The sequence below is a fragment of the Dipodomys ordii genome, unplaced genomic scaffold (assembly GCF_000151885.1).
Source record: "Dipodomys ordii isolate 6190 unplaced genomic scaffold, Dord_2.0 Scaffold77, whole genome shotgun sequence".
Classification (NCBI taxonomy): domain Eukaryota; kingdom Metazoa; phylum Chordata; class Mammalia; order Rodentia; family Heteromyidae; genus Dipodomys; species Dipodomys ordii.
This window is the reverse complement of record NW_012267293.1, coordinates 1,444,895-1,468,685: the sequence shown is the minus strand read 5'-3', so window position 1 is coordinate 1,468,685 and position 23,791 is coordinate 1,444,895. Positions and strand designations below refer to the sequence as shown.

Genomic DNA, 23,791 nt, shown 5'->3' with positions numbered 1-23,791 from the left:
GCCGGCGCCCCGCGGCCGCCCGCCCTCGCGCACGCGCCTGCGCAGTGCATCTCCTGCCTCTGTGACAACCGTCTGGACACCGTTTCTATTCCTTTTTCTTGAAGGCTGAACTCCGAGCAGCTGTGTTTCTAGCGCTAGAGGAGCAGGAGAAAGTGGAGGTACGGAGTTGTCCCGGCCCCCGCGGGCCGTGTCCCCGCGCGGCCGCGTCTGCGCGGCGGGAGGGGGGCAGCGCTCACCCCGAAGACCCCAGGCCTTCCCGCGCCTTGCCGCCCTTCGGAGCCCTTAGCGAGGGTCCAGTCACACCGGCCCGCACCGGGCCCGAGGCACCGCGCTGGGCCGCCGGGCGCAGTCCTGAACCCGCCGCCGGCCGGTGGCGATCCCGTCCGAGTAGGGCGCGCACACTGTCACTTTCCCCAGGGCGCTGGGCACGACGATTTGAAAAGCATGATGTTGTTTTCAAAAGGGCAACGACACCTCTGTCGGTGAGCGGATAGTTGATCGATTTCTCCGCACCTCACACCCTGTCAACCTCTCCGAACAAGTCCCTTGAAAGGCCCTGTCACTTCCTGGAGGACAAATTGATCTCCTATGCTTCCACTCTGTAATCTTACGTGTTTGCTCTTCAGTTTCATCGAACTTGCCCGATAAGCTGGATTCCAGTGGTTAACACCTGTTGGGAGGCAGAGATAGAAGGATCCCTGTTTGAGGCCAGCCCAGGGAAAACTTAGACTGTTTCAAACATAAGTTAGATATGATGGTACCCACCCGTAGCCAAGATAGGAAGATTGTCTGAAAAGTAAAACCAGATAGAGGTGTGGCTCCAAGGGTATGCTGGCATAAGATCCCAAGTTCAAACCCCAGTACTGTCTTCAGCTCTTCCTCTTTTTGTGTAGGCATCAGTCTAGGTCCCCCAGCACCATTTGTTGAAGAGGCTGTCTTTTTCATTCTGTTTTTGACTACTGATATTTGGGTGTATTTCTGGGTCTTCTATTCCACCAGGTCTCTCTTTATGCTAGTACCAGGCTGTTTTGTTGTTATAGCTCTGTAGTAAACTGAAGAAAGAAGCATTGCTTCTTTGCTCACATTTGCTTTGGTTATTTGGGGCCTTTTGTAGTTCAGTGTGAATTTTTGGAATGTTTTCCCTATCTTAGTGAAGACAGCATTTGATTTTGATGGGTATTGCATTGAATTTGTAGATCGCCTTTGGCAGCATAGCCATTTTCAGGACATTTGCCAATCCATGAACATGGACTTTTTCCATTTCCTGAAGATCCTGGAGGCTTCTTCCATTTCCTCTTTAGAGTTTTATAGGTTTTTCACTACAGAGGTCCTTCAGTTTCTTGGTTAGATTTATTCATGTATGGGGGGAAGAGGGGGAGAAACTACTGCAAATGCAATTTCCTCATCTTCTTCTGTCTGCACATTGTTGATATAGAGAAAAACTACTGAATTTTGTGTGTTGATTTTGTATTCTACTACTTTGCCAAAATTATCAGCTCTAGGAGCTTGGGGGTGGAGTCTTTTGGAGTCTTTAGGGCCCTTTAGATGTAGAATCATATCACCTACAAATAGGGATAGTTTAGCCTCTTCTTTACCCTATTTGGATCTCTTGCTCTATTGTTCTAGCTAGGAATTCCAGCATTATATTGAAAAAGAGTGGAGAAAGTAGGTACCTTTCTCTTGTTCCTGATTTAAAGGAAAGAGTTTTAGTTTATCCCCATTTAGTAGGATGTTGGCTGTAGGTTTGTCATAGATTGCCTTACTTATGTAGAGGTATGTTCCTTCTTTAGTAGTTAAGTCTTGAAGTCTGTTTCCTTTTCTTCTTTGTCGTAAATTGCTTTTGTAGAAGTTACATATTTCTTTGATTATTTTTGGCATGTGCTCATTGGCACTTGTAAGATGTTCTTGATATAAGTTTTGTTTCTGTCGGGAGACTCCGACATGATATTTATGTATTTATGTATGTATGTATGTATGTATTTATTTATTATGTTGGTTGTGGGTCTTTAACTCTGGGCCTGGGCTTTGTTCCTGAGCTCTTCAGCTCAATGCTAGTGCTCTACCACTTGAGCCAGAGCACCATTTCTGGCTTTTTCTGTTTATGTGGTACTGAGGAATTGAACCCAGGGCTTCATGCATGCTAGGCAAGCACTCTAACACTGAGCCACCTTCCCAGCCCTGATGTCATTATATTTGAGGCTTTCTTACTGCCCCCTGGTTGTCAGGTCTTTGCAGCTTTGAAGGGGAATAGTTCTCTTTTAAATCATTGGCTATTTTCTAATCTCCCCCAGTATCTAAGCATTATTTCCATTTCTTATCAAACCATATAGTTTGGCAGATAATGTAACCTCGTGTGACCTGGTTGTCATTTTCCTGACTTATGTCTTTGTGGTTATATCTGATAACAGCATATGCCATCTGTTCAAATAATGGTCATTTCCGAGGAAAGGATGTAAAAGTATCTTCTAAACTTGGGTTTGAATCTGTAGTCTCAACTTTGGTGTTGGATCTAAATGAAACATTCCAAGTAATTTTGCTTTTAAACAAGTTTTTTTTTTGGTTGGTTGTGGGGCTTGAACTCTGGGCTTGGTGCTGTCCCTGTGCTCTTCAGCTCAAGGCGAGCACTCTACCACTTGAGCCACAGTGCCACTTCCGGTTTTCTAGTAGTTTTTGGAGATAAGAGCCTCATGGACTTTCCTGCCTGTGGCTTTGAACGATGATCCTCAGATCTCAGCCTTCTGAGTAGCTAGGATTACAGGGGTTAGCCACCAGCGTCCGGCTTAAACAAGTTTTGTTTAAAGGAGTATTGTATGAAAGTTTACAGGATGAAGCAAGTTCATTTAGGCTTGAATATGTACACAAGGTAAAACACAGGTGTACCCCACTAGGTTATTAATGTTTTATAAATGTATAACTGTTGCTCATTGCTATACAGGTGTAAATAAACATGGCTTAGATTCAATAAAATTAAGAGTGTGCACCTCTTTTTGGTTTGACCTCTTTTATCCAGCATAATGCATGTGAATTTCATTCATATTATAGAGTATCTTGTTATTCCATTTTATCCTGAGTTCAGGATTAATGGATTATTCCATTGTCTATTGAGTAGATATGTGGCTACTATATTAGCCTTGTCCTAAACAGTGGTTACAGGCTTGATATACAAGAATGTTTTTCTATATGCATATCTACAATTAAAAAATAAACAGATTTATGGTCACATGAAGTTACCTCACATGCTACTGTTGAACTGGGAACTGTAAGTTTATATGTTCTAAATGGTAGATAGACCTGAGATGTTTAAGAAAATCTAAGTTCATCTTGCACAAGTATTTGACGATATCTTGCTTCAAAATCAGCTTAGTAAGGAATACATAAAATATGTGTAAAGGGCTAGGATATAGCCAAATGACAGGTGCTTTCCGGGTTTGTGTGAGATCCCAGGTTCTATCCTCGGCACCAATCTTCATGTATGGTTTACTTTATTAATCTTGAGAAGTAATACCACAAAATGAATCTTGTAGAGAAATAATTTTATAAAACTAATTTTATAAAAAATGTTAAACTTTAATGTACATTTTGTAGTTATTTCTAGGATAAATATGTGACAAAAGTATTTTTTTTTAACAGAACAAGACTCCTTTAGTCAATGAGAGCCTGAAAAAGTTTTTAAATACGAAAGATGGTAAGATGGTCCACTTACTATTGTTTGAGTTTTCAAATCTTGTCACCAGTTTGGAAGAAATCAGCAATTTTTAGTATTGTTTTAAAATCTGTGATTTTTTACTAATTATTTTCAAACAGTATTTTACTGTATAACAGCTTGCTATTATTAAATGTTTTTGGTCTTAGGAGGTTTTAGATTTAAAGCCAATTTTACCAAAATATCCAATTTTACTATAAGAAGTGCAACTGTGAAGTCCATTTACAAAATACTACATTGTCTTAAAGCTAGTGCCAGACAGATGATGATCCTAATGACCAAATGGGGAGGTTGGTGTTTTCACTGAGTAATTGTATTATTCACAGAGAAGAGATCTGTAGCTAGAAACCGCTTTCTTCCCATGGATTCACAGTGCCCATAAAAAAAGTCAAAGTTCTTAAAGATTTACTTATACATCTTTTTTCTTTGTCTTTGCAGGACGCTTAGTGGCTAGTCTTGTTGCAGAATTTCTTCAGTTTTTTAACCTTGACTTTACCTTGGCTGTTTTTCACCCTGAAACCAGCACAGTAAGAGTAATGATTTTTTTTTTTTAACCTTCCATGAAACATTGATATATACATGAGTTAATATTAAGCTGAGGGGCTGGGAAGGTGGCTCAGTGGTAGAGTGCTTGCCTTGTGTGCATGAGGTCCTGGGTTGGATTCCTTAGCACCACATACGCAAAAAGAAAAAAAGCCGGAAGTGGCTCTGTGGCTCAAGTGGTAGAGTGCTAGCCTTGAGCTGAAGAGCTGAGGGACAGCACCCAGGCCCAGAGTTCAGGCCCCATGACTGGACCCGCCCCCCTCAAAAAAAATTAAGCTGAAAGTTAATGGGCTTTGACAACTTTGGTTATTTGCAGGTAGATTATTATTTTTATTTCTTAAAAGCCATCTGGGCTCTCTGAGATGACCATAAGGATTGCTGTTTCCTGTTGCTCAGAAAGGAGTGTTGACTGTGACACTCATTCTGTTAGAATGATGCATTGAAGTTGTTAATACAGACTCTGACTATACTCATTGTGTAAAAATTAGGCAAACTTAAAGTTATTTCATTAAGAAAAAGGCAGCCTTGTTGAGTTTAGATATTTCCTTAAGTTACTAATTATTTATTTATTTATTTTATTAATTGGTCCTGGGTTTTGAACTCAGGGCCTAGGTGCTGTCCCTGAGCTTTCCCTCAAGGCTAGCACTCTACCACTTTGAGCCACAGCTCCATTTCTGGTTTTCTGGTGGTTTATTGGAAGTAAGAGTCTTATAGACTTTCCTGCCTTGGGCTTTGAACTGTGATCCTCAGATCTCAGCTTCCTGAGTAGCTAGGATGACAGGCATGAGCCACCCAGCACCTGGCTAAAGTATTTTTAATCTCTGAATATTCTTTTGCTGTTTTTGCATACCCTAATCTTACTTCTTTTCTAGTTTCAAGGTTTTGAAGGTCGAGAGAATCTAGCCCGAGATTTAGGTATCATCGAAGCAGAAGGAACTGTGGGTGGACCCTTGCTATTAGAAGTGATTAGACGCTGTCAGCAGAAAGAGAAAGGGATTGCTGGTGGGGAGGTAAGTGTAATCCTGAGTAGCATTTCCTGTTTGCTATTTCAGCCACTGGCTGTGTAGGTTAGCCATGCAGGTTAGAACATGTATTGTAAATCAAGGTTTGCATAGAAAGAAAATATTCCTTAAGAACAAAATGAGTTGTACTGAGATTGATTGTATAGATGTATATGTTAATGAAACTTGAAATGTGCACATTATGATACTTTTGTGTGCAGCTCCTCACTGACCAGTTGGTTGACCTTGGACATGTGACTGCCTAGTTTGTAAAAGGAGGGTGATGGGACCCCCACGGGTGCCTAGCCCTACACGCATCAGTGTGTGGAAGTGAAACGTCCTACACACGCATCAGTGTGTGGAAGTGTGAAACGTCCTACACACGCATCAGTGTGTGGAAGTGAAACGTCCTACACATGCATCAGTGTGTGGAAGTGAAACGTCCTACACACGCATCAGTGTGTGGAAGTGTGAAACGTCCTACACACGCATCAGTGTGTGGAAGTGAAACGTCCTACACATGCATCAGTGTGTGGAAGTGTGAAACGTCCTACACACGCATCAGTGTGTGGAAGTGTGAAACGCCTACACACGCATCAGTGTGTGGAAGTGAAACGTCCTATACACGCATCAGTGTGTGGAAGTGAAACGTCTACACACGCATCAGTGTGTGGAAGTGTGAAACGTCCTACACACGCATCAGTGGTGGAAGTGTGAAACGTCCTACACATGCATCAGTGTGTGGAAGTGAAACGTCCTACACATGCATCAGTGTGTGGAAGTGTGAAACGTCCTACACACGCATCAGTGTGTGGAAGTGAAACGTCCTACACACGCATCAGTGTGTGGAAGTGAAACGTCCTACACACGCATCAGTGTGTGGAAGTGAAACGTCCTATACACGCATCAGTGTGTGGAAGTGAAACGTCCTACACACGCATCAGTGTGTGGAAGTGTGAAACGTCCTACACACGCATCAGTGTGTGGAAGTGTGAAACGTCCTACACATGCATCAGTGTGTGGAAGTGTGAAACGTCCTACACATGCATCAGTGTGTGGAAGTGAAACGTCCTACACATGCATCAGTGTGTGGAAGTGAAACGTCCTACACATGCATCAGTGTGTGGAAGTGTGAAACGTCCTACACATGCATCAGTGTGTGGAAGTGAAACGTCCTACACATGCATCAGTGTGTGGAAGTGAAACGTCCTACACACGCATCAGTGTGTGGAAGTGTGAAACGTCCTACACGCGCATCAGTGTGTGGAAGTGAAACGTCCTACACACGCATCAGTGTGTGGAAGTGAAACGTGGTATTGCCGTGGAGAGCATCAGCAATGGTTGGGGTTTTTGTTAGTGAAATAACAAAAGTCTGATTTTATAGATAATTTTTTGATTTTAAAAAAGATTTTTAAAATAAGCTAATGCTAATCTGTTATTTTGTTTAGTTTCTAAATATTTTCTAAGTCTTTTTTTTATAGGCATTTTTGTGTGTGTTGGCACTGAGCTTGTGTGCTGGAACCTAGCACTCTACTGCTGGAGCCAAGCTCTGCTTTCATCTGTTAGGTGGTTAGTTGGAGATGAGGGTCTCATGGACTTACTTGCTTGAGCAAGGCTCTGACCATAATTCTCAAGTCTCAGCCTCCTGAGTAGCTAGGATTATAGGTACGAGCCACTGGAAACCAGCTTTAAAGGCTTTTTTTTTTTTGACGGTCATGGGGCTTGAACTCTGGGCCTGAGGGCTGTCCCTCAGCTCTTCAGCTGAGGGACATGCTACCGCTTGAGCTACAGCGCCACTTCCAGTTTTCTGGTGGTTTATTGGAGATAAGGGTTTCACAGCTTTTCCTGCCCGGGCTGGCTTTGAACCAGGATCCTCAGCTCTCAGCCTCCTGAGTAGCTAGGATTACAGGTGTGAGCCACCAGTGCCTTTAAAGGCTTTTTTGAGGTAGGGTCTCACTATGTAGCCAGGATGGCCTTGAACTTACGATCCTCTAGCCACCAGAGTGCTGACATGTGCTGCTGTGTCTAGCTCAAATTTCTACTTTCTTGGGTAGCAGACACTTTTTCTTATGTGTAACTCACTTTTTCTTGTGTGTACACACGCATTAGCATTACATGAAGTTACCCTGTCTTACAGACTGGTCACTTGCTATGCTAGTATTTGGTTAAGTGTGCTTTTATTTATAGGAATCACTTAGGGTGATGGAAGATTGGAGGCATTCTGCTATATAAGTTGGAGAGTCTCAGTATATTTTCTATTGGAAGCCTTCAATATCAGTAATGCATGTCTGAGTAGTAATTGCATTTAAGGTGTGGTCATTAGATTCTGTGAGTCATACATGATAAAAAAAGTCCTGTTTCCTCAGAGCTCTTTAAGATAAAAGATATATGCACGTAAGGAAGGTAACCTTTAAAATAAAGATTTAAATTTAAATAAAGATTTTAAATAAAGATTTTAATCTTTAAAATAAAGATTTAAGAAAGGTCATACAGTACATGATTATTTACAAATATTCATGACTGTCTTAGGGCCTTGTACAGGTGTTTAACCATTTGAACCATACTCAGAGTCCTTTTTGTTTTAGGTTTTTTTCCTTTTTTCTTTTAACGTTCTCCTATGTAGGTTCAGGCTAGCCTAGTCATTATCTTACCCATACATCCTTCACAGCTGGGGGGGTAAGCACACTTGCCCACCCAGCTCCTGGAGGTGGGGTCTTGTGAGCTTTTTGTGTAGGCTGGCCTTCATGGAGGTCCGCTGGATCTTGGCTCCTAGGTAGCTTGGATTTCAGGGGTGAGCCTGTGCCTGGCATAGTTGCTTTAGTTAAAAAGCAGATGGTTTCATGATAAAGTTTTGTGTAATGCAGAGAGTTGGTTATGGTACAAGGATGAAGAATGGTGTCCTAGGAAGGCAGAAGAGTGCTGGCAAAGGGGGAAGGGAGAGCCTGGCCAGGTCTGGGCGGGGGAGGGAGCAGCTGCTGAGTCTGTTGTGCATTATACATTCATCCATTCATTATTCATCAGTTACTTAATAAGTACTTGTTGTGCTAGGTACTAGGGTGTAAGATACCCCAGTCTCCTGGGGCCAGAATTCTGTGGTTAGGGTGACAACATCTCAGTTTTGGCTCTCATGCTATCTGTAGCTCTGACCTCTTTTCTCTTTCTCCCTGCCCTTCTGAGCTGCTCCTTGGCTGTCCTAATTGCAGCCGTGGTAGCACCCGTTTTTCTCGCTGGTTCTGTTTCCCTTCTTCCACTCCCTAGTGAATAGTGTGAGCTCTGGAGCCTGGCTGCTGGGATGAGTGTGGTATTCTATGTGCCACTTCTTCCCTCCCCTCCTGCTTGATGCTTTAGAGTATCTCTCTGAAGAGAGGGCTGAACAGAGCTTGCAGTAGGAGCTGGTGGAACACGGGTTGGCAAGGAGACATGAAGTATCAATGGTGGCTGTCTTGTTAAACATGTTTTTTTGTATGAATAACTCCCATCACAGGTCAGAATTTCAGCTATTCACTAAACACTCACCTGGATTGACTCGCTCCTCTGTATCCTGTGTGGAGAAAACTTGACCCAAAAACTCCTTCCCCGCAGACAAGCCTGAATCCAGGTGTTTTTTACTGTTTGTGCTGACTCTGAACCTGGGGGCTCATACCCCTGGAGTCATTTGTTGCCTGTAGGCATCAGACTATGGAGGAGTGATTGCTGGAAGGCTTCCTGCTCCAGTGGATAGGAGGTGGCCTCAGACAAGCCCAGGGTAAGCTTTGTTGTGTAGTTAGGTGCTGTGAAGCCGCAGAACTCCTTCCTGACTGGTAGATCTGTCTTACCCTGTCTTCGCCGTGACTCTCATAGAGCAAGTATAGCAAATGGTACCTTCAAAAACAAATGGTTTTGTTCCTTCTAACTTCAAGGTATTAAGTTCTGCGTTTTATCTTAATAGTTGTATCTGGATGTTTTGTTTTAATATACTACATATACATACATAAATATACTACAGTATTTAGAATAAGGAACTTAAAGGTGTGTTTCACCCTTTCTTCCACAATTTACTGGTGTTATAATGAAATAAAAATGACAAGCATTGTAAACTTTTGGCTTTGGAGCGCAGGTAGGAAAACTAGCTGGATAACTCTGGGGACTCAGTTACTGATGCTCTTCACCAAAGCTGCATTTTTACCTCCTTAAGAATCCTGTTCGCCTGTAATCCTGGCTACTCAGGAGGCTGAGATCTGAGGATTATGGTTCAAAGCCAGGCCAGACAGGAAAGTCTGTGAGACTCTTATCTCCAGTAAACCACTAGAAAACCGGAAGTGGCACTGTGGCTCAAGCGATAGAGTGCTCGCCTTGAGCTGAAGAGCGTAGGGACAGCACCCAAACTCAGAGCTCAAGCCCCATGACCGCCCCCCCCCAAAAAAAAAGAATCCTTTTGTGCCTGCTGTGCCTTAATGTCTTGATGATTTTATGAAATTGTCCTCAGCTGTGTAATGAAAGCCCTTCCTGTTTTTGGAGCTCTCAGTAAACCAGTCTCACGTGCTTAGACCTTCAGTATCTATGTCTTCATACCTGTTCAGCAATGTCATTTCCTCCCTGGTCTCACCTTTCAGTCTCTTTAGGAATTGTCTTTAAAATACAGCTCTTCATGCTTTCCTTTCCTTTTTACAAATGGCAGCAACTCTGCAATGGTGACTTGTGAGTCTCCAGGGTCTTTGTCCCTCACTTGAGATCTGGAGTGGTGTTCTTCCAGCTGCCTGTCTAGCCTTAGGAGGACTTCTGTGAGGTACAGAACCTCAGGTAGGCCGAGGGCCTTTTGTCTGGAGTGCTCTGGAATGGAAGCAATTAAGATTTCTGAAGTTTGAGGGTTTGGGAATATTTGCAGAAATTTACCAGGTGAACATCCCGATAACCTTGTCCCACAATTCTGAATTCTGTAGGGCTTAGCATTGCACTTAGAATTTTCACACCAGGTATGTTTAGCCAGTACTTAAGCCAGGCAGAAGCTGCTCCTTGAAAGTGAGTGTGCCTTCTTGCTTTCTCTCATTTTTCCCTGAACTGATACATACTCTCCTTTCCCATTAGAATTTTATCTATTCAGCTGACTCTTGCTCTTCCTGGTCTTACTTCTGGCAGCTAGTATGCCAGATTGTAAGTCATCTGTGCTTGCCCTGGCTGTGCCCCTAGGTCCTGAGTCTGTGGGCTCTAACACAGTGATTTAGCAAATGCTGGTTTCTATTTGAGATGAAAAAGTTGTGAAGGTTAGAGAAGACTAGGAAAAGTGAAACCTGGAAGAAAGCAAATCCAGACAATATGGTATCAGGAAGACTTGAAGGAAAGGGACAGAAAAGACTTGGTCTTAAGGGAAGAGTCAATGAGAATTGGTAAATTAGTATTTTGGCAAGGGGCCAAGTCTTAGATGGCAGCGTGGGGAGAGAAGAACATGAGCGTTGCCTAGTCTGAGAGAAGGTAATGCTGTCCTTAGAATACCGAAGGAGCGGCACATTTTCATATACAAAACGTAGACTTCCTTAAGTAAAATAGACAATATTTAATATGCACATGGTGGTAATAGATGAGTTTTAAGAAGTGATTCCTATTCAAGAAATATTTTGTTGAATGAAGGAGAGCGATGGGTGAGTCTGATCAAGGTCATCGTATGTATATATGAACAGAACACAGCGCAGGTCCCTTGTGTGACTGACGCTAATGAAAATAGGAAGCTAGTTTTTAAAGCTCCTTTGCGTTTGATTTTAAAAATGAAAAACAAAAAATCTACAAAAGCAGAGACCCGAAGTTATAATTGTGGACACTTAGAGGATAAGCAGGGAGATCCCAAGCTGCAAGCCAGCCTGTGCTATACAACAAAACCTGTTTTGAGGACAAAATGAAGGGGTTATGAGAAAGAAAGAGAAAATAGCCATTTGAAGGAGGTTGGGTTTGTTTTGAGAGCATTTCTTTTGATCTTTGATATTTTTTCCTGGCATAAAATGAAGCAGGAAAGCACAGCTAGAAAGAGGGGAGAAAATTGATCCTAGTCAGAAAAGAAGCGGGGAGGGGGGGGCAGAGGGAGTCAGTGTTGCACTGGTGGACCCTGTGCCTGTAGCTTGTTGAGGGACTCTGAGCAGTGCATTGTGCATGGCTAGAATCTAGTGATGGTTTCTTTTGCAGAGTCAGAGAAGATTCTAACACGATATTTACATTAGTGAGCATTTAGACAAATGTTGATGTTAGTGCTCAAATTCCATTGAGATATCATTAAAACCTCATGTTTTAAGGTTTTAAATGTGTTTTCATTTTAAACTTTGATTTTAGGGTGCACTGGAACTATCTGATGTACATTCTCCATCAAAGTCACCAGAAGGAAAAACAAACTCAAACACAATCCCAAGTAAGGTGAGTTAGCAGCTCATTCAGAAGTCTTGTGTACCCTGGGACGCTTGGGGCTCTACTCCTTTGTTTCAAGTTTTACTTTCTTTGTGACAAGTGCTCTTGAAGTTTCTTTCTCCTTCCTTCCTTCTTTTCTTTTCCTTTCTTTTTTCTTTTCTTTTCTTTGTTGGTCATGGGGCTTGAACTCTGGGGCTAGGTGCTGTTCCTGAGCTCTTCAGCTCAAGATGAACGCTCTACCATTTGAGCCACAGCCCACTTCTTAAAGTTTCTTAAAGGTGCTGTTTCCCCCTGCTTTGATTAAGTGTTTTTAAAAGTTAGTTTTTTTGTTTCATTTTTTTTTTTATGTCTCAGAGAACAAATGCGTTCTTAAGTATCAGAATTGGAGAATATTTGAATTCACTTGGTACTTTGAATATTTTTCACTTCACTCTTAGTTCTCATATATTCCTTGCTCAAGGATAGTAGGTTTTGGTTATAAAATTGTTGTGTTGAATACTGTATACTTCTGATGGACGGCCAGCCATTTGCAGTTGTAAGTTACAGTGGTTATATATATTAATGAATTTTTTTTGATAGGACTTACAGGATAATGTACTGTGGTTACATTTGTGAGTTTATATGTGGTATGTGTACGCATGTGTGTGCGTTTATGGGTTGGAATATGGCATAAAGGACAAAACAAGTCGAATGCCAGCATTTAAGATCAAAGGCATCTGTTAATAATAGAAGAACAAATAGATGACTTTCAGGAATTGCTGTCTTCAGGTGAATTAATTGCTAGTACTAGCTGGTCCTGTAACAGAATGGATTGGGCCATATACTAATCCACTCAGGCTGCTGTAATGGAATACTGCAGACTGACTGGTTGGCAGTGGCAGGTGGTGAGTTCAGTTCTGGAGGGAAGGCAGTGGTGAGGGCGAGATTGCTGGTTTGTGGATGCTGTCTCCTGTGTGTTCTCAGATGGTGGAGGAGACATTAGAGCTCCCTGGTGTCCCTGAATAAGGGTACCAGTCCCTTTCATGAGTGTTCCACTCTTTTGACTGATCACCTCCCACAGGCCCCATCTCCTAATGCATTCATTACCTAGAGGGTGTGACTTCAGCATGGTGATTTCTTGAGGACACTCACAGGCAGTCTGTCACAGGTCCAGTTGCATTCGGTGACTTTACGTTTGACTTCTACCTCATGGGAATAGATGAGGTATGGAGTACACATGGCAAGGCAAGGCTTGTGTGGGTCCAGGGAAGTGCACTGATTTTCAGGTACAAGTTGCATGTTTTCAAATCAGGTGAAACTCCAGAGATTAATAATTTTACCTCCAGCTCTCTTTCTTTTTTAAATGTCGTAAGCATGTAACATTGCTAACAAGTGCTGCTGTTACTTCTTGTCACTCAGTGACTTGTTCCGTCTACTTTGGAGAGGGATGGATGGCCTTGGGAGTGCTGCTCCCTTCAAGGTATCCACTTAGTTTTAATTGACAAGATTTTTTCCTAAAAGTTTCTTTCTTGATGATGCGAGAGTCTGTAGCCCTGATAGATTAGTCCTGAGTCCATTTGACAAATATCTTCAAATTAACTGTTGATAAAAGAACCTGTGGAAGGAAGATTTATTTTTTCCATGAAAAATCTGATATTAGAGATTAAAATGAAGGAATATTCTAAGTGACTTTTCAGTATCTGTAGTACTGAGCTATTTGGAAACTCTCTTTCTCTCTTTAGCAAATAACTTTAAAAAATTGTGCTAACCTTCCAGGTAAGGTATATCTTTAAGAAAACAACAACTCTGTTTTACATACTCCCTACACATAAAGATTAATTTAAAACTAAGAATAATTCAAATCCTGCGTTAAGTGAGTTTGGAAATCCTGCTGCTCATCTCATTCTCCTGGAGAAGTGGTGATAATCTCTGATGGTCAGTTTAGAGAACAGTATCTACCCCCCTCCTCCATGATATCCCACTCCTGCCCTCCCCTGTGGCCCTCCTGCCCCTTCTGCCTCCTCCCCCTCCATGGCACCACACTGCTGCCGCAGTGGTGGTAGGTTATTATCATGGTATTAGGTAGTACCATGTGACTTGGCAGTTTACAGCTCTCCCTTCAGATACTTACTGGCTGGGCTAGGCTGGTTCTTAGATTGCAGTTCTTCTGTAGTCGTAAAGCAGGGGTGGGGACTTCTATGTCCAGGGCTGTTTGGATATTTATGACATCCTTGGGCCATCTAGACTCACCAGTACAGACAGATGGGCTGCTGGCAGCTCATGTGAAGCATACAAGATTCCTAGGGCCTTCCCTGGTCAGACAGATGGGAAATGAAAGATTCCTTTAGGGACTAAAGGATTTGGACGTAGGATCCTAGTACTTTGCTAGTGCTGTCTCTTCTTGCCAGTCACCTTCCTGTCATCCCTGTCAGCCTAGAGAGCCACAGAGAGCATGATGGCCTCTGAGAAGCTGTGATAGAGCACAGCCTGTGGTGCAGGCCTCCTGCGGAAGGTCAGGGGAGGTCTGACAAGACCACCCAGAGCTTCAGGGTTTACTAGAACCAGAGTGATGCTCGTGTAGTGGGGAAGCAGCCACTGTGGTGCTACAGCAGAACAGGTGCTGGCTTCTGTGTCCACAGCCTGCCAACCATCATGAACCTGTCAGACTTGAGCTGACACGGGCCTGGAGGAAAGTCCAGCAAGGCCAGAAGAGAGCGGGCTTTGGAGAGATCCTCCATTTCTAAGAGAGCTACTGGGAATCATACTGGTTTGGGGTTGAGTTAGTTTTTTTGTAAAGATTTACATGTTGTGGTAAAATGTCATTTTATTCTCATGCTCAGATACCAAGGTATAAAGGACAAGGTAAGAAGAAGACAAGCGGGCAGAAGTCTGGTGACAAGGTAACATGCATGAGGGCAAAGGAGAAAGCAGCCTGTGCCAAGACAGACCCCCAGATTCACAGGCCTCCTGCTGGCCTGGGTTTTCAGCTTTCTTTTGAACTGTAACTGCCATCTAACTGATCAAAATATGAGGAAGTAATGTTGGTTTAAAAGAAAAAGTAGTTTGTAAGTTTTATCCAGGTGAAAATCATACTGTTGTGCTTAGTTTTATTTTGAAAATTGGTGTTTCGTTGAGAAAAATGAGTTGAAATTTGTTTATTTATATATTGTCCCAATACTGGGGCTTGAACTCAGAGCTTGGGTACTGTCCCTTAGTTTTTGTTTTTGTTTTTGTTTTTTTGCTCAATGTTGGTTCTCTACTTTTTGAGCCACAGCACCACATATGACTCTTTGGTGATTAGTTTTAGGTAAGTCTCATGGACTTCCCTGTCTGGGCTGGCTTTGAACCTTGATCCTCAAATCTCAGCCTCCTGAGTAGGAGGATTACAGGTTTAAGCCACCAGTGCCTGGCTCTGTTATGTTCTTTTTGCTGGATGATCATGAAATTAACACTATGATTTTTACCTGAGGAAAATAGAATATCACATTACTTTTTGGATAATTTGGATAATTTCTAACTGATAAGGGCTACCCCTGATTTCCTTCCAGAACATCTTGTACAGAGATGTCTGTTGACCTTTGCTCAGGCCTCTCTTGGTGGGAAGTCCTGCACAGCAGTCAGGCTGCTTTTTCTTCCTCCCCTAAAGATCACAAACTTTGACCAAGACAGTAGATTAGCTGCTTATGAAACTTAATGAATAGAAGTCTTAGATACATTATAGTTTTTACATCTATTTAGAATAAGACAAAAGGATTTTAGCTTTTAGTTCTCAGAAATGTACTAGTCTTATGATGAGTGAAAGACTTAAAAAAAAAAAAAAGAAGCTATGTTAGCTCTGTTAACTGTTTGCAGTTGGGTAGTTTCCAAGGTAAATTTTGTAATTGTAGACTTTTTTTTTGTTCCCACTGTTCTTCATGCACTGGTTAATGAACAAACAAGTTGATGTTTATTAACTAGCAAATATTTTGGAGTATTCACATAGTGAAGTCATTTAATGCTATAGGCCAGACACTTAACCCTTGCTTAAGGAAACCTCAGGCTAATTGCAGAGGTGAGATAACCTTAAGATTGGTTACTAGGAATATTAAAGAAGTAGCTTTTATTTCCTTAGATTCTTTTAAGATTCTTTTTTTTTTAAGAAACAAATAATAAGTATTACATATAGTATTATCATTTAGTATCATGGGTCTTAAAGAAGGTAAAATACTTAGAATAAGCTCATATATAAAACCAAGTATACTAAGAGACATAGTTTTTTTCACTGTGTGTCATGTGACACAGCTGGGGTTGGTGGTTGGGGTCGGCCTGGACCTCAGCCTTCACTCTGCGGTGGGCAGGGCCTCTCTTGCTCTGATGTGAGAAGGGGATCCAGACCTGGCCTCATCTCAGAGTGGGGCTGTAAGTTGGACTCCCTATTCTCTTGTTGTTCTCCTGAGCTCAAGATAGTTACTTCTTCAGTCACTTTGAACCCTTTTTCCCTTCTACTTCGCTGGTCTTATTTCTGAGTGGCCTTTGCATGAATTACACTCAGCATTGCCTTTTTCCAGAATTAGACGGATAAGCCTTTAACTTTCCTTTGCTTTTCTGCCTTGCCCTGTGCATGAAGTAGGTTCTCACCATCCTTAACATCACAGCTCAGTCAGATAGCTGGCCACTTACTTGCATGTGGTGGTGGTTGAGGTTGTGCCTACCAGAACTCCAGAGGGAGCTATTCCCATGGCAGGTGACTAGCCTTTCCCATACTGTGTGCAGTGGGACATGAAGTGCCATGAAGTGGGGTGTCCCTGGGAACTTCTCTCTGGGGAGCACTGGCGCCCTGAGCCAGGAGTGTGGATATGTCTCCAGGTTTGCTTTCAACTTGCATGCAGGAAGGGTCAGGTATTCATAGTTCATCGGGGTTCCAGGAAGCTATATTTATAAAACTGGTTAAAATCATTTATATACGTGTATTAACAGGTTTGTAAGGTTTTTGAGCTAGCGTAACTTGAGTAAAAATAACAGATCTTGTCACCGCTGCTCAGAGACAGTGAAGACCAAGTTAGAGATTGGGACTACAAGGTTAGATTTAGAAACACATTTTTCCAAGTTGTAGACACCCATGATAGTTTATTTCATTGAATCCCATTTTGTTTTACTGAACACTGTCCAAACATAGTATCTAAAACATGTGCAAAAGTCGAATAAGCCTGTATCTCAGCACGAGGGAGGCTGAGGCAGGAGGGTCTTGAGTTGCAGGCCAGCCTGGGCTACATAGTGAGACCCTACTTGAAAACCCCCCAAAAGAAGCCAGGTACTGGGGCTTATACCTTGTAAATCCTAGCTACTCAGGAGGCTGTGTTCTGAGGAACAGTTTGAAGCTAGCCCAGGCTAGCTAGGAAAGTCTGTGAGACCCTTATCTCCAATTAGCCACCTGAAAACTGGAAGTGGAGCTGTAGCTCAAAGTGGGAGAGCACTATCCTTGAGCAGAATAACTCAGGGACAGCACCCAGGCCCTTAGTTCAAGTCCCAAGACTGATCTTCCCCTTACCCCCCAGAAAAAAGCCAAAAAGAATAGCTCTTACAAGCTAATAAAATAAATGTAAACAAAAGCAAAAAAAATAGACATTCAGGTTCTTACCACTTAGTTGGGAAAACTGAGATATTAGATGATGCTTGTTTGGGGCAGACTGTGTTAGGGGCTCACACATGTTAGGCAGTCCTTGTACCACTGAGAGCGTTGCCTGCTTTGTATCATGACATTTGCTGTAAGACAAACTAGTTCTCAAGTGTGTAGAACCAAAGTCTGCTGATGTACTTGTTATCTTTACTCTTAGCAATGTGACCTTATTGTTTCTTACTTTCAGTATTCTAGAAACAGCTCAGGTCAGTGATCATGATCCCAGTGACCACATTGTGTTTGTGTCTTGGGCAGTCAAGTCACCTCAGTTTTCTAAATAAAATAAGCATCATTGATACTTTAACTCACAGCCCTACATTCTGGACAGCTGGGTAGGTGGATGTGCAAATGGTTGGGCCGAACTCTTTGCTCTTCCAGTCCTGCCTGCCCAGCTCTGATTTCCTCCTTTTGAGCTTCTGGGCTGCTTCTTTTGGCACTGCTTGTCAGCTGAACTTGGTAGGCAGGGCCAGAGGGTGAGGATGCAGGGGTGGACTGGCTGGGAATGGGGCCATCTCCTGTGCTTGCTGCAGACCAGCAGAAGATTGTGGTTTTTCTTTGGAGCATATGCTTACACATGGTAGAGATGGGATTTCTCTATCCACACTGAGGTTTTTGGAAGATAGTTAAATGTTTCAAGGTGCTACAGTCCTTCAGTATTGCTTTTGTAGACAAGCAAATTAAACCTGTTAGCTATGTGTGCCTGTTAGAACTAGAGTAAAAGTCTCTCAGGACTTCATTAATAAGTCATGTAAAAAAGACAGATTTTGACAGAGGGAGGGAGAGAGGTGGAAGGGAGTGGAAAAAAAATTAAGTATTGAGTGATGTTTTGACACTTTTATAGTTTCTGAGTGTTTCTTTGACTCTGTTAACAATTTCCCTATAATTTTGTGATACAGTTCAATCTAACAAAGCTATACCAAAAAATAACTTCTAAGGCATTGAATTACGCTAACTGATTTGTTTTTTGCATCTTAAGTTTATTTAAGTCTAGTAATTGGAATTTGATGTATAGCATGGTAAGGGTTTTACAAGCAGATTAGGGGTTAAATGTATATGTAGACATTAAAATTGCTTCATTAAAATCTCTCAGTGTAACTTTTTCTAATAGGGAAAATTGTTGATTGTAATCACCTGTTCTCCCATGTGTGGTTTAGAAGTTGATCTAGAGAACAGTTTTAGAGAGATTCTTTTAAAAGTTTTTCTGCTATAAATAGAACCTTATGTGTAGAAGGAAATAACCCTAAACTTGCCTTAAGTCCTATTGTAACTGCTGTCCTTTTCTCAAGACCAGTTCTCCTGGGCATATCAGGAATATCACCAAATCAGGCAAAAAGTAACCATGGCTATGTATAGTCACTAAGTTAGATATAAGCTAGTTCATGATACACACTTAGGTTCTGTTAGTAATAGAGCTCACAGCTCTTGCTGTTCCTGATACTGCCTTATGTCATAGTTCCGTTTGGCTTCTGCAGTTCTACTTTTTGACCATTCTCAGAGGACTTTAAAAGGAGAGAGTCAGGATAGTTGCTACTTGTGAATCTGTTTAAATATCATCAGATTTCAGGGCTTTTATTTTTAATTTCTTTGTAAAGATATCAATTGAATATTTAAATGTGCCAGTCAATTTATAGAATGTAACTAGGGTTCAGAAAACGTAAGTACATAAGACTTCTATATTTTGCAATAGCAAGAAAACTTCAAGAGAAATTCAAGAGAGCTGCTAGGAAATTTTTAATTTTTTACCTCTTTGAAAACATCTCATACTGTCTAAAAGGATAAGGATTTGACACATTTATTTTTCCAGACCTTTTTTTGTGTGTAGGCGTGCCAGCCCTAGGGCTTGAACGCAGTGTCTAGGTGCTGTTCCTGTTTCTGTGCTCAAGGCTGGCTCTCTGCCACTTGACCTACAGCTCCGTTTCCAGCTTTTTGGTAGTTAATTGGAGGCAAGAGTCTTATATCTTTTCTTGCCTAGGTTGGTTTTGAACCATAATATTCAAATCTCAGCCTCCTGAGTAGCTAGGATTACAGGCTTGAGCCACCAGTGCTGGGCTCAGACATTTCTTTTTATGATAATTACGTTTTCTCTAGTGATAATTCATAAAATACTCTAGAGTTTGTATAATACTTCTCTTGCCTCTGGCTGCTAAACAGGGCTACTAGCGAATAAAAATGTAGACAAATTATGGCTTTAACACATGCTATCTATGTATAGGAAAAGCAGAATAGACCTTTCTAACCCGAGGTGATTCTTAAGGAAACCCACACTTGAGGAAATTACAGTTTATAGTGAAGGGCAGGCGATACTCCAGATTCATAAGTTTATATTGAAGATGGGTTAAGCAAGGCCTGGCATGTAGTTTTTGAATGCTGTTGTTAGCTGCTATTTTTTTTTTGTTCTTTTTTGGTGGGGGAGGGAGGTAGTCCTGGGGCTTGAACTCAGGGCCTGGGCAATGTCCCTGAGCCTCTTTTGCTCAAGGCTAGCCCTCTACCACTTGAGCCATAACACCACCTCCAGCTTTTTTTGTTTATGTGGTACTGAGGAATAGAACCCAGGGCTTCATGCATGCTAGGCAAGCAGTCTACCACTAAGCCACATTCCCAGCCTATAGCTGCTATTATTGTTAGCTTTAGTTTGTCTTCTTGGTCATGGACATAGACATGTCTAAACAAAGAACTCTGACCAAGGATAGAATAAAAGGAGACTGTGGTGGTTAGAACTAACGAAACAAGAAGATTCAATGTAAAATTGTGTACTGTCCTCACTGTGTTGTGTGTCAGCAGTGCTTGGGTTGGGATGTGGGAGATTTTTCTATCTTGGTTTAAGATATATAGAAAAAACATTTCAGGAGATGTAGGTCTGACTTAGATAATTACTATAGCTAGCCATCTTCACCCTAGATGGCTACATGCTTGGATTACTATAGCTAGCCATCTTCACCCTAGATGGCTACATGCTTGGAGCTGGGTGCAGAACTGCTCTCTTTTCTGATGAGATTGTGTTCACTTACATGACACAATCTTTCTTTTAGTCATTATGTTCTGTCCTATTTGCAGGTTCAAATGTATTGATTTAATCTATGTACATACATAGGAAGTGGGAAAAATTGTTTTAAATGAGAAAGTTGTTTTATGTGATAGGAATAGTAAAGATACCACCAAGAAGGGAGAGAGGGAAAGAATGCTGTGGACAGATTAAAAAAAAATTTTTTTTGCCTTGCTAGGCACCAGTGGTTCAGGCCTGTCATCCTGGCTACTCAGGAGGCTGAGATCTGAGGATTGTGGTTTGAAGCCAGCTGGGCAGGAAGGTCTGTGAGACCCTTATCTCCAGTTAACAACCAAAAAAACAAAACCCCACCAAAAACAAACCAAAACGCTGAAAATGGAGCTGTAGCTCAAGTGGTAGAGCATTAACTTTGAGCAAAAAGCTCAGGGACATCACCTAGGTCCTGAGTTCCAGCCCCAGCACTGGAACACCTCCCACACAAACAAAAAAATTGCCCTTTGAAAATTGACCATGTTAGGAAGCCTGGGATGAAGTGATGCATCATGAGATTGCATTGCAGTTTATGTTGTTGTGAGACCACATGTGTGCACATACATGCACACTTCACGCGGCCACACATGCACACACAGATTTCTGTGTTCACCTGATTTCTCTTACTTAAAATAATTTTGTGTGTATGTGGTGCTGGAGTTTGAATACAGGCCCTTAATTGCTAGGCAGGTATTCTACCACCTGAGCCAGAACCCATGTTCCCTCTTGTTATTTTTTTAATTAGGGTCTTACATTTATGCTCAGGCCAGTCTGGACTGCTATCTTCCTTTTTTTTATACTTGCTGAGTATCTAGCATGGTGTGTGACATCACACCCAGCCTAGTTGGCTTTGAACTGTAATCCTCTCAATCTCAGCCTTCTGAGTAGCTATAATTATAGACATGAGATAAACCATCATGCTGTTTTATTTAAAATACCTTATAGTTTTTTTCACCAAGAACTTTCCTCTCTCCCTCTTCCTAGAAGGCCAGCCTGGAGGTCAGTCAGAGTGATACAAGTATCTCCTCATCAGAACAAAAGAGCAAAAGCAGTCTGCACTCATTAGCCCATGAAACAAAAATCGGGTCTTTCTTCAGCAACACCTCTTTAGATGTCAAAGACAAAGCTAGCGTTGATGCAGATGAGGATGATATGGAAGGAGACTCATTCTTTGATGATCCCATCCCTAAACCCGAAAAAACTTACGGTTGGTGAGTAGACTCTTTGGATTATCTAACTAGAGTCTTACAAATATAACTTCTATTTTTATTATGTGCATAAAAAGCAATGATTTAATAGTTCCATAATTATTGAATCCATAAATCTGGTTTGTGTCATTAAAACTTGTTATGCTGTTAAAATCATCCCAGGTTTTTGAAGAAACCAGATATAACTTGTTTTACTGAGCTAGCCTTCATTGAGTATCTGCCACATGACAGATGCTCTTTTAGGGACAGAATGCAGCAATATTAGAAGAGTCAAAATTCCCCCTCCCTGCCATGGAGTTCACCCTCTGACTCTGAAGAAGTGTTGGGTGATGGGAGCAGCTCTGGCCATGTGGACTTCAGTGGCACATCAGAGAAGGGCGACACTCAAGCTGAGCTGAAATCTGCAGAAGGCACACAGACTCTGAGGTCATAGAGCTCTTGGAGAGGAGCCAGGAAATGCCAAGGTGTTCTACCAGCCAGGGGATAGAAGCAAGAAAGTACAGTCATGGCAGAGAAAATGAGGGGTGGTACAAGGTTAGCCCAAAGATAGAGGTTGGCTGGCTGTAGGAGGGTGATGAGACTCATCACACAGGGCAAGATGGGCCCAGGTTGCTCTGCACTTGGGCACAGGGTTTCCAGTAGGGGATGCTTAAGATATTCAGGTCCCGGTGCTGCACCCCAGCTCGGAGCTGCCTGTTGGCTGCCACGCTCGCCCTGGGGCTACGGCAATGCCCCTGCTCCCCAGGTCGTTACTTCAGGGTGGGGTGGGTGACAGACAGACAAACTGACCTACAGATCCTCACTGGCTCTGGAATGCGTGCATGGAGTAGAGGTGATAGGGAAGGGCAGACCCCGCCGGTGTCCCTGTTAGAGCCCAGGAACTGTCAGTCACAGGGCTTGCTTGAAAGCCACCTGGTTCAGGCCCCTGTACCATACACAGATATATATGGATTGAGCTCAGAGCCTTGTTAATGGTGAGAGGGCCCACTTTTGAAGTACCTGGTGTGAGAGACAAGCACATGAACCAATATGGTGCTTCCTTTTCAAAAGTTGCTGGAGAAGAGGCTGGGAAGATGGCTCAGTGGTAGAATGCTTGCCTTACATGCATGAGGCCCTGGGTTCAATTCCCTCAGCACCACATAAGCAGGAAAAGCTGGAAGTGGTGCTATGCTCAAGTGGTAGAGCACTAGCCTTGAGCTGAAGAACTTGAGGGAGAGCGCCCAGACCCAGGGTTCAGGCCCCATGATCAACAACAACAACAACAAAAAAAGCTGGAGAAATACAAGAACATCAATGAAAATGAGCTCCTTGGCAAACTGTCAGAGGAGGAACTAAAACAGTTGGAAAATGGCCTAGATGACCTTGATCCTGAGAGTGCAACACTTGGGCTTGATTTCAACAGAAGGACCAGACACAGAAAACAGCCACTGGCCCATTTGACCTGGGTCAGATGGCACAGTTGAACAGTTGTGTGAATGTCTGGAGTGTGACTTACTGATTTAAGAAGATGTTGGTTGAATGGTCAGTAGTCTATTGGACTGTGAGAGTGGTGAATAAGAGAGGGGCTTGCATTTGAGCTGTTGATGAGGCAATTGTGTAGTTTGTAGGTAACTTAGAAGCCAGGAGACTGGAGGAGATAAGAACGTGGGCCCTGTGGCACCCCTAGTCATTCAGGTGAGCAGGAAATGTAAAGGAGATATAGAAAGCATTGAGAATAGGTGTCCTGGTAAGAGCAGGCAGAGGGAGCAGTTCGGATTTAGACATATGGAGGTTAGTAGTGTCCTTGGCAGATGGTTTTACCACAATGCAATAGGTACAGGCTTTTGATGGTGCCCAAGAAGGAATGAGAGGATAGGGTTGTCACATGAGTCACAAAGGCTCCAGAGGATTGGGGTGGTGGCTATAGGGTCATAATGTGGGCTTAAGCAGTTTGTTCATGTACAAGACCCAGCTCTTCCTCTTCTTCTTAGTCAGTGGTTCTTCAACTTCCTAGTTATTCAGGAGTCACCCTGGAGTCCTCTGGTTCTATAACGTATCAACAAAACCTTCTGGGTAGAACCTGAAAATACTTTCAACACTCATGACTTTTACCATCCTCTCTTGTCCGAATATCTTTTTTTTTTCTTCAAAGAATAAAAACCAATTTAATGTAGAAGTTCTTCTTTTTTTGGGGGGGGGGTCCGGTCGTGGGGCCTGAACTCTGGGCCTGGGCGTTGTCCCTCAGCTCTTCAGCTCAAGGCTAGCGCTCTACCACTTGAGTCACAGCGCCACTTCCAGGCTTTTTTTCTTTTTGCTTATGTG

General features: G+C 42.4%; 1 protein-coding gene across 1 annotated transcript in view; it reads left to right on the top strand.

The window, feature by feature from the left end:
- Positions 1–23,791, top strand: part of Fgfr1op (FGFR1 oncogene partner) — a 39,821-nt gene that overhangs the window by 427 nt on the left and 15,603 nt on the right. Inside the window, exons 2-9 of the mRNA XM_013024517.1 lie at positions 105–158; positions 3,631–3,685; positions 4,142–4,230; positions 5,119–5,256; positions 11,542–11,622; positions 14,433–14,492; positions 21,267–21,493; positions 22,173–22,249. Of these exons, the coding sequence (XP_012879971.1) occupies positions 105–158; positions 3,631–3,685; positions 4,142–4,230; positions 5,119–5,256; positions 11,542–11,622; positions 14,433–14,492; positions 21,267–21,493; positions 22,173–22,249 (781 nt within the window). The remainder of the gene's footprint in view (positions 1–104; positions 159–3,630; positions 3,686–4,141; positions 4,231–5,118; positions 5,257–11,541; positions 11,623–14,432; positions 14,493–21,266; positions 21,494–22,172; positions 22,250–23,791) is intronic.